This window comes from Pseudonaja textilis, chromosome Z (assembly GCF_049901715.1).
Source record: "Pseudonaja textilis isolate UNSWEBS1 chromosome Z, rPseTex1.2, whole genome shotgun sequence".
NCBI lineage: Eukaryota > Metazoa > Chordata > Lepidosauria > Squamata > Elapidae > Pseudonaja > Pseudonaja textilis.
In genome coordinates, this window is record NC_142008.1 from 105925145 (window position 1) to 105939022 (window position 13878).

The 13878-nt window shown below is 34.6% G+C and overlaps 2 protein-coding genes and 1 long non-coding RNA gene across 3 annotated transcripts in view; all 3 read right to left on the minus strand.

Annotated features, from left to right (window-relative positions):
- The window catches only part of LOC148124208 (uncharacterized), a 465649-nt gene that overhangs the window by 231889 nt on the left and 219882 nt on the right, over positions 1–13878 (minus strand). The gene's annotated exons all lie outside the window — the stretch shown is intronic.
- Positions 5892–6845, minus strand: LOC113448536 (olfactory receptor 14A16-like). Its single transcript, XM_026719250.1, has one exon. The coding sequence runs from the start codon at positions 6843–6845 to the stop codon at positions 5892–5894; it is 954 nt and encodes a 317-aa protein (XP_026575035.1).
- LOC113448537 (olfactory receptor 14A16-like) lies at positions 12549–13478 on the minus strand. Its single transcript, XM_026719251.1, has one exon. It carries the CDS (start codon positions 13476–13478, stop codon positions 12549–12551), a length of 930 nt encoding a protein of 309 aa, XP_026575036.1.

The following is a 13878-nucleotide window of genomic DNA, read 5'->3' on the forward strand; positions in this document are numbered from 1 at the left end:
GTGGAAGTGTTTTCATTTAAAATATTAGCATATGTTTCTGGTTCAATATTAAGAAGGAATGCTTGAAATAAATAAAAAAATATTAGGTTAGGTATACTTTCTTCTATGGCATATTTACAATCTGAATTGGGGGCCTATATATACTGTGTGATTATTAAAAAATATTTCTGTAGCTCACTGAATTAAAATCAACAGAGGCAAATTATTGAATAAACATTAGCTATAATGAAAAAGCAATTAATCAAAATATAAGAAACAAATATTTTTCTGTTGTTTAGACTAAAAACTGAATAAAGGTGCTGGCAGTTTATCCTCCTCCTCCTCTTACACTATTTTTCATTTATTCTAGCAGATAGTATTATTTTGAATCATTCTGTATCATTGTAAATTATCCTGAGGAATGCGTATATTATATACTGAGAAACACATAATATAAACTAAAGCATACCCTGCATAAGGAAAAAAAAACTCCCTTAGTTGAAAATCAGAGTTTCAGTAATACAGTACATTGAAGTCTTTTAACTATTTGCTGTTTTGATTCAATGAAAAGGTAGAAGAAACATGGAATACAACACAATCCTTCTATTTTAAAAAGCCTTTTTTCTATAAGTATTACAGAATATGAGGCTGCTTATTATATATTTATTTGAACTATTAATGAACTAAGTATTGTTTATTGGGTACTATATAGCACTGAAATATTTCTACAATAATAGAAAAGGTAATAGTGCCATGGAATGACAAAACTTTAAACATAGTATGTTGGATATAAATATATGGTATTTATGTAGTAAAACCTGAATGGATTTAATACATTTGATTTAATAATCTCTTCAGGAAAATAAAGATAAAGCATTGTGTCTTTCCATTGTTTAAAATAGTGGTAACACTACAAAATAGAACATGGAATAATAATTTTGAAGGTACCTCGGAGGTCTTCTAGAGACCAAACTCCTGCTCAAGCAAGAGAGCCTACATCGTTTGTGACAAATGACAAATTTAACATTAACCACCATGACAAATGGTTGTCCAGTCTCTTTTGAAAGCCTCCAATGATGGAGCACCCACAACTTCTGAAGGCAAGCTGTTCCATTGATTATTGATGTGACTGTTAGGAAATTTCTTCTTAGTTCTGGGATGCTTCTACCCTTGGTTAGTTTCCATGCATTGTTTCTTATCTTGTCTTTTGATGTTTTGGAAAATAGTTTGACCCCATCTTTGTAGGAGTTCTTCAAATATCAGGGCATTATATCATGTTGCCTCTAGTCCTTCTTTCCATTAAACTAAGCATACTCAATTCTTGCAATGATTCTTTATATGTTTAGTCTTCTTTATATGTTTAGTCTCTATTTCTGGAGAACTGGTAGTGGAAATTTTGAGTAGTTCAGAGAACCGGCAAATACCCCCTCTGACTGGAGATTTTACAGTATCCTTCCCCTGCCACGCCCACCAAGCCACATCCACAAACCAGTAGTAAAAAAAATTGAATCCCACCATTGTCCCAAAGAATTTATGTTGCTCTTCTCGGCGCTCTTTCCAGAGTCTCAACAACTTTTTTATATTGTGGTGACCAAAATTGAATGCATCAATCCATTGCTAGTACTAGTACTAATAATGATGGTAGTATTGATGGTGGTAAAATTAGCAGTATTAATTGTATTTCCATATTAACTTTCTAATATACAAGGTAGCTTATGAAAGATGATAGGTAGTTTGAAAGGGTGTCAAACTGGATTTCATTGAGGGCATCAGGATTGTGGATGCCTTGGAGTCCTGGGTTGGTGTGGCCTGGTGGTCATGGCCGACTGGGGGGGACTGCAGGGGAGTGGCCAATTCAACATCACTTGTATTGGGGGTCAGGGCTAGAGTGGGTACTGGGTCCTGACCACTGGAGGAGCATCACTGACTCTCTCATGCTGCATGAAAATCTGCCAGGGGCTCTGGGTGACAGGCACCCAGCCCTTGAGCTCCTGAAGCACCAGAATCTTATGGCCCAGTCCTGCTTCCTCAAGGTAACACCTGGCCATGCTTGCCTCCTCCTCAAGGCTGCTGTCTCTGTGCTTGCTCTCCTTGTGTGGGCTGGGATTTCCAGACTTGGGGAAAATGATGTACAATGGGGCTCCTGCTAGAGGGAGCTGATGCTGCCATTGCTGTTGCTATGAGATGAGGGAAGAGGCAAGTGGCGGGATATTGGCCTGGCTGCAGGGGCCAGAGGTGCATGAGTAGAGGGTGCATGGTATAGCTCTGTGGCTGGGCTCAGGTGGGGCAGAATGGGGAGGGGAGTCCTGGCTTCTCCTTGGATACAGAGGCTCCCACCCTTCCCATCCTGGGTGGGGCAGTAGGAAGGAGATTCATCCCACGTATGGTGGAGCTGGAGAAGGAGATTTGGATGGTGGAGGTGAGCCCTGTGATGGCAGGACCAGTAGCAGGCAAGAGTATAGGTGCAGGAGGAGTCACATGACTCAGCTTACAAGGTGACCACATGGCTGACTGCTCTGTCCCAGATGCAGTGGCTATGAGCAAATAAAAACAAATGGTGGGACAAAGGCAGAGGTATCAGGGAGGGGGCATGTGATTCAGCCTGTCGGGGCAGCCTTGTGTTTGATATGTCTGCATCAGAACATAACCATTCCATACATTTCCTTTACTTCTGCAATAAAATATAATTAATGATGAACAGATACATTTCTCCTTTAATTGAACAGGAGTATGAAAGTTTAAAAGCATTCAGCAGCTAGATGCTGATTTGAGAGAATAATAATCTATACTTAAATAAATATTTGTTGTTAAGTTTTCCATTATTTTATTCAAGCATTAATTTAAAGCATTTATTAAAATACACCAAATTGATAAAATTTGGTCAGATATTGAAGAAATCTTGAAGATCAGCTTCCAGAATGCCATCGTGAATTTCTTGTTCCTCATATTGCAGATCAGTGGATTCAAGACTGGTGGCACAATACAGTAAAACATAGACATCAGGATATCTGATGCTGTTGGGGAGACTCTTAGATTGCTTATTGCTTTATTGGAACATTTATTTTTCTTTGCTTACACAGTGATGTGTAAGGAACTTTGTCTGATTGACTGTTTTAGCCATTTTCCATATATTGCATGTTGTCAATTCATTCATAAATATAAACTGTATTAGATAAGTTGCTTCTATGTACTTTCTTTAAACATTCTGGTATTAGTATCCCCTTTACTTTTATGTTTTTATTAATAATATACTTTTTAAATAATCAAATAATTTAACTGTGTTGTTAACTGACATATTGATATAACTTGGACATTACGAAGTTAAAATGGTATTTAATTAAAAATAGCATAGTGTGTCCTGGTGTTTCAAATATTTAATGCTAAATGAAAAGTACACAGCTTTGTTAATAAATAGATGATCTACATAATAGTGGCAAACATATTTCTATTCTAAGACGTAATCATTATACCTGATGAAAAGTATTAACATTTTAGACTAAAAATCTAATTAAGAAGGAAGTTCAGTACCAAAGCCTGTGGGTTATTTTTTATGGGAAACTGAGGAAGAAACAAAACTCTTCTTCAATGTTAAGATAAATGAGTGTCCTCTCCATTAGCTTTATGCCTCATAATAGTAATCAATCCACTTTTTCTTATCATTTTTGTCTCACAGATATTATAAAGTCTATTTTAAAGTGGCAGCATTTTTGGTAGAGGTGTTTTTCCTTATTACTATTTCTATATCTCTATTTGTATCCTTAGATTCTATTCCTTAGACCAATGTTTCTCAACCTGTTGTCAGGGGACCCCTGGGATATCAGTATCGGAAGTCTACAAAATCTTTAAAAAATGCTATAATATAAATCTTGAGTTAGGTCTTGATGGTTCATGGCCATGGTCTGTGGCCACAAAAGGTACTTGAAGTGGTGTGTGGTGAAGAAAAGGTTGAGAATTGCTGTCTTAGACCAACTGAAGAAAAAAGCAGGGAACAATTGCTCTACATAGCACTTTTTCAGGCTTTGAGTCCCTTTGACTTGTAGAATATAGTTCCTTCACCTTCAGGTGACTTCATGGTCTTACAAACTATTTGTATTAGTAAAAAGATCTCATTGTGCTTCTCAGATTTGCCAGGTTTGGGTTCACTGTTAAACCTGTAATCTTTTGGCCATCTTCTCTGAAACGCAACCTGAATCATTCCCTCAAACCAAATCTGTTTAGCAACTTAAAATTACCCATTCCTTTCTTTCCTTCTTTCCCTAATTTCCAAATTTACAAAAACCAAAGCTGCCTACAATCATTTTAGGTTACTGATTCTTAATAACCTCCATTCTTCCTCTTCACATTGTTGTTTGATAAAATGTATCTATTATTTTCTTCACACTCAATCTCCTTTGTCAACTCTGTGTATCTCCTTTCTTTACAGGAGAAGGAAGATCAGAGGAAAGACTATTATTCATTGTGATCACAGGCTTTTTCTGAAAAACTGAAAGGAACAGAGTATCTATCTGTTTGGGTGTAATGTAACAAATGTTACAAAGCAATGTGTACGGCAGGCTGCCACACATTTTTTTTCTGTTGATTCATAGCTACTCCACACCTTGCATCTCCATTGCACATTTAAAAAGTAAAAAAAAGAAAGAAATTATTTTAAGTTGTTCTCATAGTTTAGAGCATATTTTACACAGCCAGGCTTTACTGCTAAAATAAATCCAATTAAACAGAAATTCCCTAGAGATGGAAGCTATTAAATCTGATTTGATATCAGTCTATTTATGTAAAGCAAAAGGACAAAGATATGGAATATCTTGAAAGTAGAATCTAAAAATAAAATATATGAAGACCAAAAGTAGAATGTATATTTTCATACTTTTACCAATCAAATGTGCATTGTTTTTTGCTCAAAATAAAATAACTACCCTCTGTAATTTGTTGAATATTTAAATAATGTATTTATGTACCATCAATGTCATACAAATGTCTGCATAGTATATTATCTAAGCTGATCTTTTAAATGATTTTTTATAGTGAAAATTTATGCTATCTATGTATCTGACCATCTATCTATAGACATGTATAGCTTCAGGCTGATAATGCTTGTCTTTTCCTAAAAGATTTACTAGATAAAATTGAACTGTATTTTTAAAAATTAAGAATAACAAAGAAAGATGAGAATGATCATACAATGAGCAACTGGTGGGAACATATAATTAGAAATAATAAAATAAAACAGATTAAAATATTATATGGATATGAATACAAACTTATAGCATGCTTGAACTGTATTTTTAAAAATTAAGAATAACAAAGAAAGATGAGAATGATCATACAATGAACAACTGGTGGGAACATATAATTAGAAATAATTAAATAAAACAGATTAAAATATTATGGGGATATTAATACAAACTTATAGCATGCTGGTTTTAATTGCCAATAAGAAAGTTTGCATAATTGTTGTACCTATATCAAGGAATTAAGAAAGCCAGAATTAAATTTATATTTAAATAAATGCATCTACCTACAACAATATAATCTGATTTTTTCCATTCATGTTTACTATATGGTATAAATAAGATATAGATTCATTTCTCCTTTAGAGAAAAAGTGTATGAAATTTAACAACACAGTTGGTATTCAGATGTATTCCTTTATGTAGTATCACAAGGATTTAATCTTAAATACTAATCTAAGACAATAATATTTTTAACTAAATTAATGCTTGTAGAATCTAAGCTGCCTAGGGCTGTAAAAAATGCCAAAACCAAGGCTATATAACATCATTGTAGGTTTTTTTTTTCAATTTCAAAAAGATAAAGCCTAACACACTAATTCAATCCCATTTAATTTATCAAAAGATGGATCACTTTACTTATTGTAACTAAATGGTCAAACTATTTAAAGTATTTATTAAACTACACAAACTGAGAAATATTTGGCAGGTTCTTGAAAGAAATATTGATTATCAGCTTCCTGAATGCCATTTTAAGTTCTTTGTTCCTCATAGTGTAGATCAGTGGATTCATGACTGGGGGCACTACACAGTAAAACATAGAAACCAGGATATCTGATGGTGATGGTGAGCTAGATATGGGTCTCAGGTATGCAAAATTGCCACTTATCAGAAATAGACAAATGACTAGGAGGTGAGGTAAGCAAGTAGAGAAGGCCTTATGCTTTCCATGGGTAGATCGGATCCTCAACACTTCTCTGAAGATCTGAACATAAGAAAAAGTAATTACAGCAAAATAGAAAAAAGCTAAAGTAGAACCAAAGGTTAGAGCCCAGACTACTGCACCATATGAGTCACAGCAAGAGATCTTGAGCAGCTGAGGGATTTCACAAAAGAATTGATTAATGATTCTGGAACCGAAGTTCACTGTAAATAAGTTTCCTGTATAAAGTATTGCATAGAAAAGGCCACCCATCCATACACTAGTTGCCATTTGAATGCAGACAGTTTTTCTCAGTATAGTCTCATAATGCAATGGATTGCAGATGGCTATGTAACGATCATAGGCCATGACACCTAGGAGAAAGAAGTGAGACAGCATGAAGAAAACAAGGAAGAAAACTTGACAGAGACATCCAGAGTAAGAAATGACTTCTGTGTTCATCAAGGAATTCAGCATTGACTTGGGAACCGTGACAGAGATGGAGCCAAGATCTTGCAAGGATAGATTGACTAGAAAAAAATACATGGGTGAATGTAGCTGATGGCTATAAACAATGACAGTGATGATGATGAGATTTTCAATGAGGGCTACTAAATAAATTATTGAAAAAACAATTATGTGGACTATCCGTAGCTCCTCGGTATCAGGGAATCCATGCAGAAGGAATTCATTGACTCTAGATTTATTTTCCATTCAGCTTTTTAGATTTCAGAATTTGTAACAGGAAATCAAATGTAAGGTCCTTTTCTCATGTATCTGTGGCAGTAATCAAGAGGGAATGACATGCTATTCAAAGAAGTTCCTTTAATCTGGGAGTGCTAGTTTAAAACTAGAGGTTTACCTGTAGGACATTTGTAATTATCCTCAGGAGGCTGATTTCTCAAAAGCCTAGTTTATTTTAGAGCTGTAAGTCCATGTAGCTGTGGGAAAATATGTTTAGGGTTTTATTCATGTTTCCTTTTATCTATATATTCTATTTTCTTATTTGTATAAAAAGATCCATTAGTAAGAAATGAACTGAAATAAAATAGAAAAGATTATCAAAGAAAACTGTAAAAAGATGAGAAACTATGTATGTATGTAGACAGGTAGATAGATGTCCATATATTTGTATAATCACAAATTTTTAAAATGTACTTAAAGACTCGGCAGAGATAATGAAATAAATAAGTAAAATGATAAAAAATATAAATCTTTCTCTCTTCATTCCAGATGGGATTTATTCTTCAATTTTGGCCCCTTCATTTAAACTATTTATAAAGCTTATATGACCTCCTCTCTTTTTCTGGATGTGATGCTCAGATCCTTTTCTTTATCTTCTTTGTAGGATATGATATTCCCCTTCTTATAGCCATTGCTATGATTGCTATGTCATCATTTGCAACCTTTTTTAAAAATATGAACGCGTAATTAATAGGAGCCTTTGCATGCTGATGTTTGGAAGTGTTTAGATTTTTGGTTATCATTATCGAATATTACATATTAATGGCAGTTGATGCTCCAATATTGTTAATTAGTTCTTCTCTAAAATCCCAGCTACTTATGCTCACTTGCTCCAATTTATTCCTAGTTGAAATTGGAACACTAATTTTTTAATGTTCCCCTTCAGGTTGGTGTCCTTATCTTCATTATTGTTACTTTACATAAAGATCTTCTCTCATTCCTAAAAATCCCTTCTTTTCAAGGGAGAAAAAAGGCATAGTCCACTTGCCTATTTCATGTTGTGGTTTTCTCTGTATTTTTAATCATTGTATATTATGCTAGGCTCCATCTTTGCATATGAAGACAGGCTATTTACAGCTTCCATTGAAGTCCTTTGACTCTTAGTTGGTGCCAATCACTTTTTCCATTGTCTTACCTAGAAAGGAAAGATGGAAAATTGTTCAGACAGGTTGGGTCAAATGATGATTTCTTGAGGAGAGGGGTGGACCAAGTTCTCCTTAAATGGTGTCAAAAACACCCTCTTTTGCAGAAATGTGTTAATCACCATCTGGATCCAACTGTCCAGAAGGCTTTCACTAATCAGGAGGGACAAATATCTAATAAGCAAGTAATTGCCTTGACAGCCTAAGAACATAGTCCACTTCCTCAGGTCGAACAGGATCAAACTGTTCCTAGATAATCAGGCAAGCCTACTCTCCAACCATCTCCAATGTAACTGGTCCACCTTGGTCTCAATCTGAAAACAGACATGAATGAGTTTATCCATCACTTTTTTAACCCATTTTATTCAACAAATTTCTTTTTCATGGCCCTGTAATCCTTGGGAGTTTTGGGATTGATGTGCCAGGAGACATCTCATTGGTGCAGTCCTGTCCAGTGACTCAGCTGCTTTATGATTCCAGGTTGTGACCAAAAGTCTGCATAGGAGACCCCCCAGGATATCCAGAGCTCTTTCTGGAATTCAAGGAAGTCTTTTAGTTGTTGAGAGTAGGCCATTCAAATAAGTCCTGCCTTCGGTTCCCAAGGTCTGATACCCAAATCCTCCACCAGTTCATGTTGCCACTGCTTCAAGAAGAAAATCATATTCAGAGTGTGACCGCTGTCCTATATCAGGTCTTAGATGACCTAGGATAGATCCATGGCTGCTATAATGGCCATGAATTCCCAGGCCACCTTAAGGTCAAACCTAGGGATGTCAGATGGAAATCCCTAAGGTCCTTAAGCCTGAGGAAGTCCACTGCCTGTCCTGAATGGCCTCCAACAACTTAGGCAGGAGGTTGCTATGCGCACACAGGCTGATACAGCAGCAACACTCCCAAATAATCCTTTGAGCCCATATTTAGGAATAAGAATTCACACCCAGAAACTTGTGCAGCATGAGGGTTAGAAGAGATTCCCAGATAACACTAACCATGCCTGCTCTCCTGCCCTGGGGCCTTTGCTGGTGCCATAACCTAAGTCTGCTGGACATATTTCTGAGAGGATAATTTTTCTCTTCTGGCCTGAGCAAGGTTGCAGTAATGCATGCCAGGTCAGCTTGTTTCTTCAGATGCAAGAAACCAGGAGCTGGGACAGGGTTCAAAAACATTGCAAGTTTATTTCATGCAACCTATATAAAAAAATTTAAATTACTAATGGTCAGTGCAAATTGGCACCGGCTAAGAGTCAAAGGACTTCAAGGGGACCTGTACTTAAGTCTTTTTCAGGGGCATAGGGATTGATGATGATCACTATCCAGACTTATGATTCATGCATTTGACCCTGCCCTCAGACTCAGCCTGGTTATTTCCTACAGTTCTTTCCCAATGAGGTCACAAACATGGGGAGTGTGCTGTTGCCCAAACTGGTATTCATTAATAGTAGCTGAATAGTCATCAAAAATGTATGTAATCTACAATTGTCATTGATAGGTAGAATTTCAACAATCAAGATGAATATTTTACCCAGAATTTTATATTTGTTCCAAACCATACCAATCAGGCTTGGTAAAGATTACTTTGAAGAATTAAATAAAATTGTGTTGAAGTTTATATGGCAAGGTAAGAAAGCCAGAATAAAATTAAAACTTCTGCAAGATGCTAGAATTAGAGGAGGTTTTGGCCTTCCGAATTGGGAGTTGTATTACCAAGCTGCAAATTTAATGTGGGTTAAAGATTGAATAACATTAAGAAAGACTAGATTGTTGACACTAGAAGGGCATGATTTATTACTGGGATGGCATGTTTTTCTGTGGTATAAGGGAACTAAATCACAGGGCTATTTTAGAAGGCATTATATAAGAGAGTCTTTATGGTTGAATTGGGAGAAAATTAAGAGAAAATGTTATTTGAAAATCCCAGTCTGGTTATCAACTACTGAAGCTTTTTCTTATCCTATAATATATGAGAAGGAACAAACAGTTAGATATGGGGAAATATTGGATGAAAAGAGTGAACTTAAAACAATGCAAAAACTAGAAGAACAAGGCATAAAGATGAATTGGTTTTCATATGCGCAAATACATTCAAGGTATCTTATAGATTCTAAAGCAGAGGGATTTTATGATAAATTGACTGATTTAGACAGGATCTTGAAAGGTACTGATGAAAAAGTGATTAAAAAATTATACACTTATTTGTTGGAAATTTTATTAGAGGAGGAACAAGTTAAAGAAACGATGATTGTTTGGGGGAAGAATTTTGGATATGGGATTGATTTGGAGAAATGGGAAAAATTGTGGTCTCAAAATTATAAAATGACAATGTCAACAGCTTATAAAGAAAACTTGTATAAGATGTTTTACAGGTGGCATTTTCCCCCGACAAGAATTGCAAGAATGTTTAAGAATAAATCTGAAAAGTGCTGGAAATGTCATCAGATATCTGGCTCATACTACCATATGTGGTGGACTTGTGAGGACGCTAGAAAATATTGGACTAAAATTCGCATATGGTTGGAAAAAATGACAAAGACACATATAGACTTGAAACCAGAGATTTTTTTATTGGGAATCTTACCTGATATATATAATAAAAATTTGAAGTATTTGATTGTAAATATATTAACAGCGGCTAGGATTGTATTTGCTAAGAACTGGAAGAGTGAGAAAATTCCATCAGAGGAAGAAACTATTAAGAAAATATTGGATTGTGCTGAAATGAGTAAATTGACATTTGAAATCAGAGAACAAGAAGATAAACAATTTTATGAAGTTTGGGATCTTTTTTATCAATAGTTAGATAATAAAACTTAATAATAGAATATTCAGATTTAGCATAAAAAATTTTTTCTCTCGATATTATCTTTATAAAACATTATCAAGATAGATTTGGTATGATCTTATGATTTATTGCAAAATAAATTAAGTAAACTATAGTTATCTCGTTAAAATATGAATTAACAAAATTATAGATAAATGATTTTTTTTAGTGATGATATTAGGTTATACAATTATTGATTGATAATATGAGCTATTATGTGATATAATTATATTAGTGACTAGGAAATGGATGCACAAAAAAAAGTGGTAAACCAATCGATGCACTGTATGTAAATTCATGAAGAAGGAGGATATTTTTATGTTTTTTGTGGTATGTTTATGTTGTCTTGTTAAAATAAAAAAAAAAAATTATAAAAAAAAATGTATGTAATTAACTGGTATATTCATACAAGCCGAACATCACAAAGGTAAATTTGTGGTGAATCAAAAATAGTATAATGTGCACAATGTTTCAAATATAGTGCTACCTTGATGCTCACATGCTTTGAAGCTCATTGAATTTGGTGCTCCACACATTTTGACATGAAAATTTTGTCCCAGTACTTATCCTTTGTATGGTAATTGATGCACAAACTAGAACTTGTCAGTATCAGCTGCCTTGCAACTCACTACATTATTCCTTATGGGAAAATGTGCTTGGTTCTCATCATTTTTGGTACTTATCATGTCTCCTGGAACCAATTAATGATGAGTACCCAGGTACCTATAAGAGATATTTTTTAACTTTGATATACAGAAATTTTATATGGGGATAAAAATATTTAGCATTTCATTTTAATAATTGCATTAAGGAAGTAGGAAAGCCTATAGTTATGAAATTTCTAACATGAATTTCTCAATAATCCTCCTCCTAACGTACATCAGAGTGTGGGTTATATAAGATATAAGCTCATTACTTTTTTTTATAAGGTTTAATTTACTTATCTTAATGTAATTAGATGATGTATAGTTTTATAGTCATATCCCAGGAAAATTTTCTTTTTCACATTATTATATGATACAAGATATGATCTTGATTTAAATAAAAAGTTTTATAATTTGTATACATTGCATGAATACAAATGTTTGACTGATCAAATATTTTCTTCAACGCTATATTGGCCATTCACCAGTACTCTTTCATAAATACTATTTATCCAGATCAAGTTCTGCTCTGTATTAGATCCCTAAGCTAGGTTTCTTAAATAATTTCAAAGAGAAGGTTATACATACATGAAAGCAACTTTTTTGCATGCTGGTGCATAAACTTCTTTTTCATTTTTATTTAATAATGTTTGATTTAATAGTCGATATACAGATGTAATTATTAGGAATGATACAGTAAAATGCATCTGTTGAATAAAAAAGCAATTAAGAAAGCCTGTATAAAATTATATTTAGATAAATCTATATATTGGCAGGAACATTATGATTCTATACATTTATATTAGTTCTGAAAAAGAATATAAGTAATACAAATCATAATGAATGGATGAATTTCTCCTTTAAAAGAAGAGGAATATGAAATTTAACAGCACAATTACCATTCTGCTGTATTTTTTATGTTGCTTCACAAAGATTTAATGTTAGTTGCTGGTCTAAGAAAATGATAATCTTTACCTAAATTAAGGTTTATTGGTTGTAAGCTGCCCAGTGTTGTATTCAAGCAACGATTTAAAGCATTTATTAAAATGAACATAATTGAAAAAATTAGATCAGATCTTGTAAAAAACCTTGAAGATCAGCTTCCAGAATGCCATTTTAAGTTCCTTGTTCCTCATGCTGTAGATCAATGGATTCAAGATCGGTGGCACCACACAATAAAATGTTGAAATCAGGATGTCTGATGTTGATGGGGTGCTGGATGTAGGTTTCAGGTATGCAAAATTACCACTTATTAGAAACAGACAAATGACTAGGAGATGAGGTAAAGAAGTAGAGAAGGCCTTTTGCTTCCCTTGAGTAGATGGGATTTGCAAAACTGCTATAAAAATCCTCACATATGAAAACACAATTAGAACAAAAAGAATGAATGCTAAACAAGAACCCACGATGAGTACCCATTCTTCTGCAGCATAAGAGTAAGAGCAAGAGATCTTGAGCAATTGAGGGATTTCACAGAAGAACTGATTGATGATTCTAGAACAGAACTTCACAGAAAATAAATTTCCTGTATGGAGCATAGAATAAGACAGCCCACCCATCCAGACACTAGTTGCCATTTGGATACAGGCTTTTTTGCTCATTATAGTCTCATAATGCAGCGGGTTGCAAATGGCTACATAACGATCATAGGCCATGACACACAGGAGAAAGAAATGAGACATCATAAAGAAAATAAGGGCGAAAACCTGGCAGAGACATCCAGAGTAAGAAATTGCTTCTGTGTTCATCAAAGAATTCAGCATTGATTTGGGAACTGTGACAGAGATGGAGCCAAGATCTTGCAAGGATAGATTGACTAGAAAAAAGTACATGGGCAAATGCAGCTGATGGCTATAAACAATGACAGTGATGATGATGATATTTTCAATAAGTGCCACCAAATAAATTATTAAAAAAAGAACAATATGGACTGTCCATAGGTCCTCAGTATCAGGGAATCCATGCAAAAGAAATTCACTGACTCCAGATTCATTTTCCATTTGGCTTTTTAGACTTCAGAGCTTCTAATAGGAGAACAATACCCACACTCTTTTCTCACGTATCTGTAGCAATATTCAATGCTTTTTACACAATTTATTTTGATGTTAGAGTGCTAGGTAAAAAGAGTTTTATGTATGGGATGTAATTATGTCATTATCCTCTGGGGTGGTGGTGGCATTTCTCAGGAGCCTAGTTTGTTTTTGAAGTCATTGGTGTTAGAAAATGTGGTTAAAGCTTTGTTCATTCTGCTTTTAAACCAAGGGTCAGTAATTAATTTTCCAAGGGCCATATGAGAAAGTGGGACTGTTATGGAAGGCTGCTGTTCTGCTACCCTTTGCTGCTCCCACCACTGTACCACCTCTCCCACCACTTCCTAACCCTGCCTTTGCCATCATGAGG

Excerpts from the sequence above, each read along its gene's own strand:
- LOC113448536 (XM_026719250.1), bottom strand. The coding sequence starts at position 6,845 with ATGGAAAATAAATCTAGAGTCAATGAATTCCTTCTGCATGGATTCCCT.
- LOC113448537 (XM_026719251.1), bottom strand. The coding sequence starts at position 13,478 with ATGGAAAATGAATCTGGAGTCAGTGAATTTCTTTTGCATGGATTCCCT.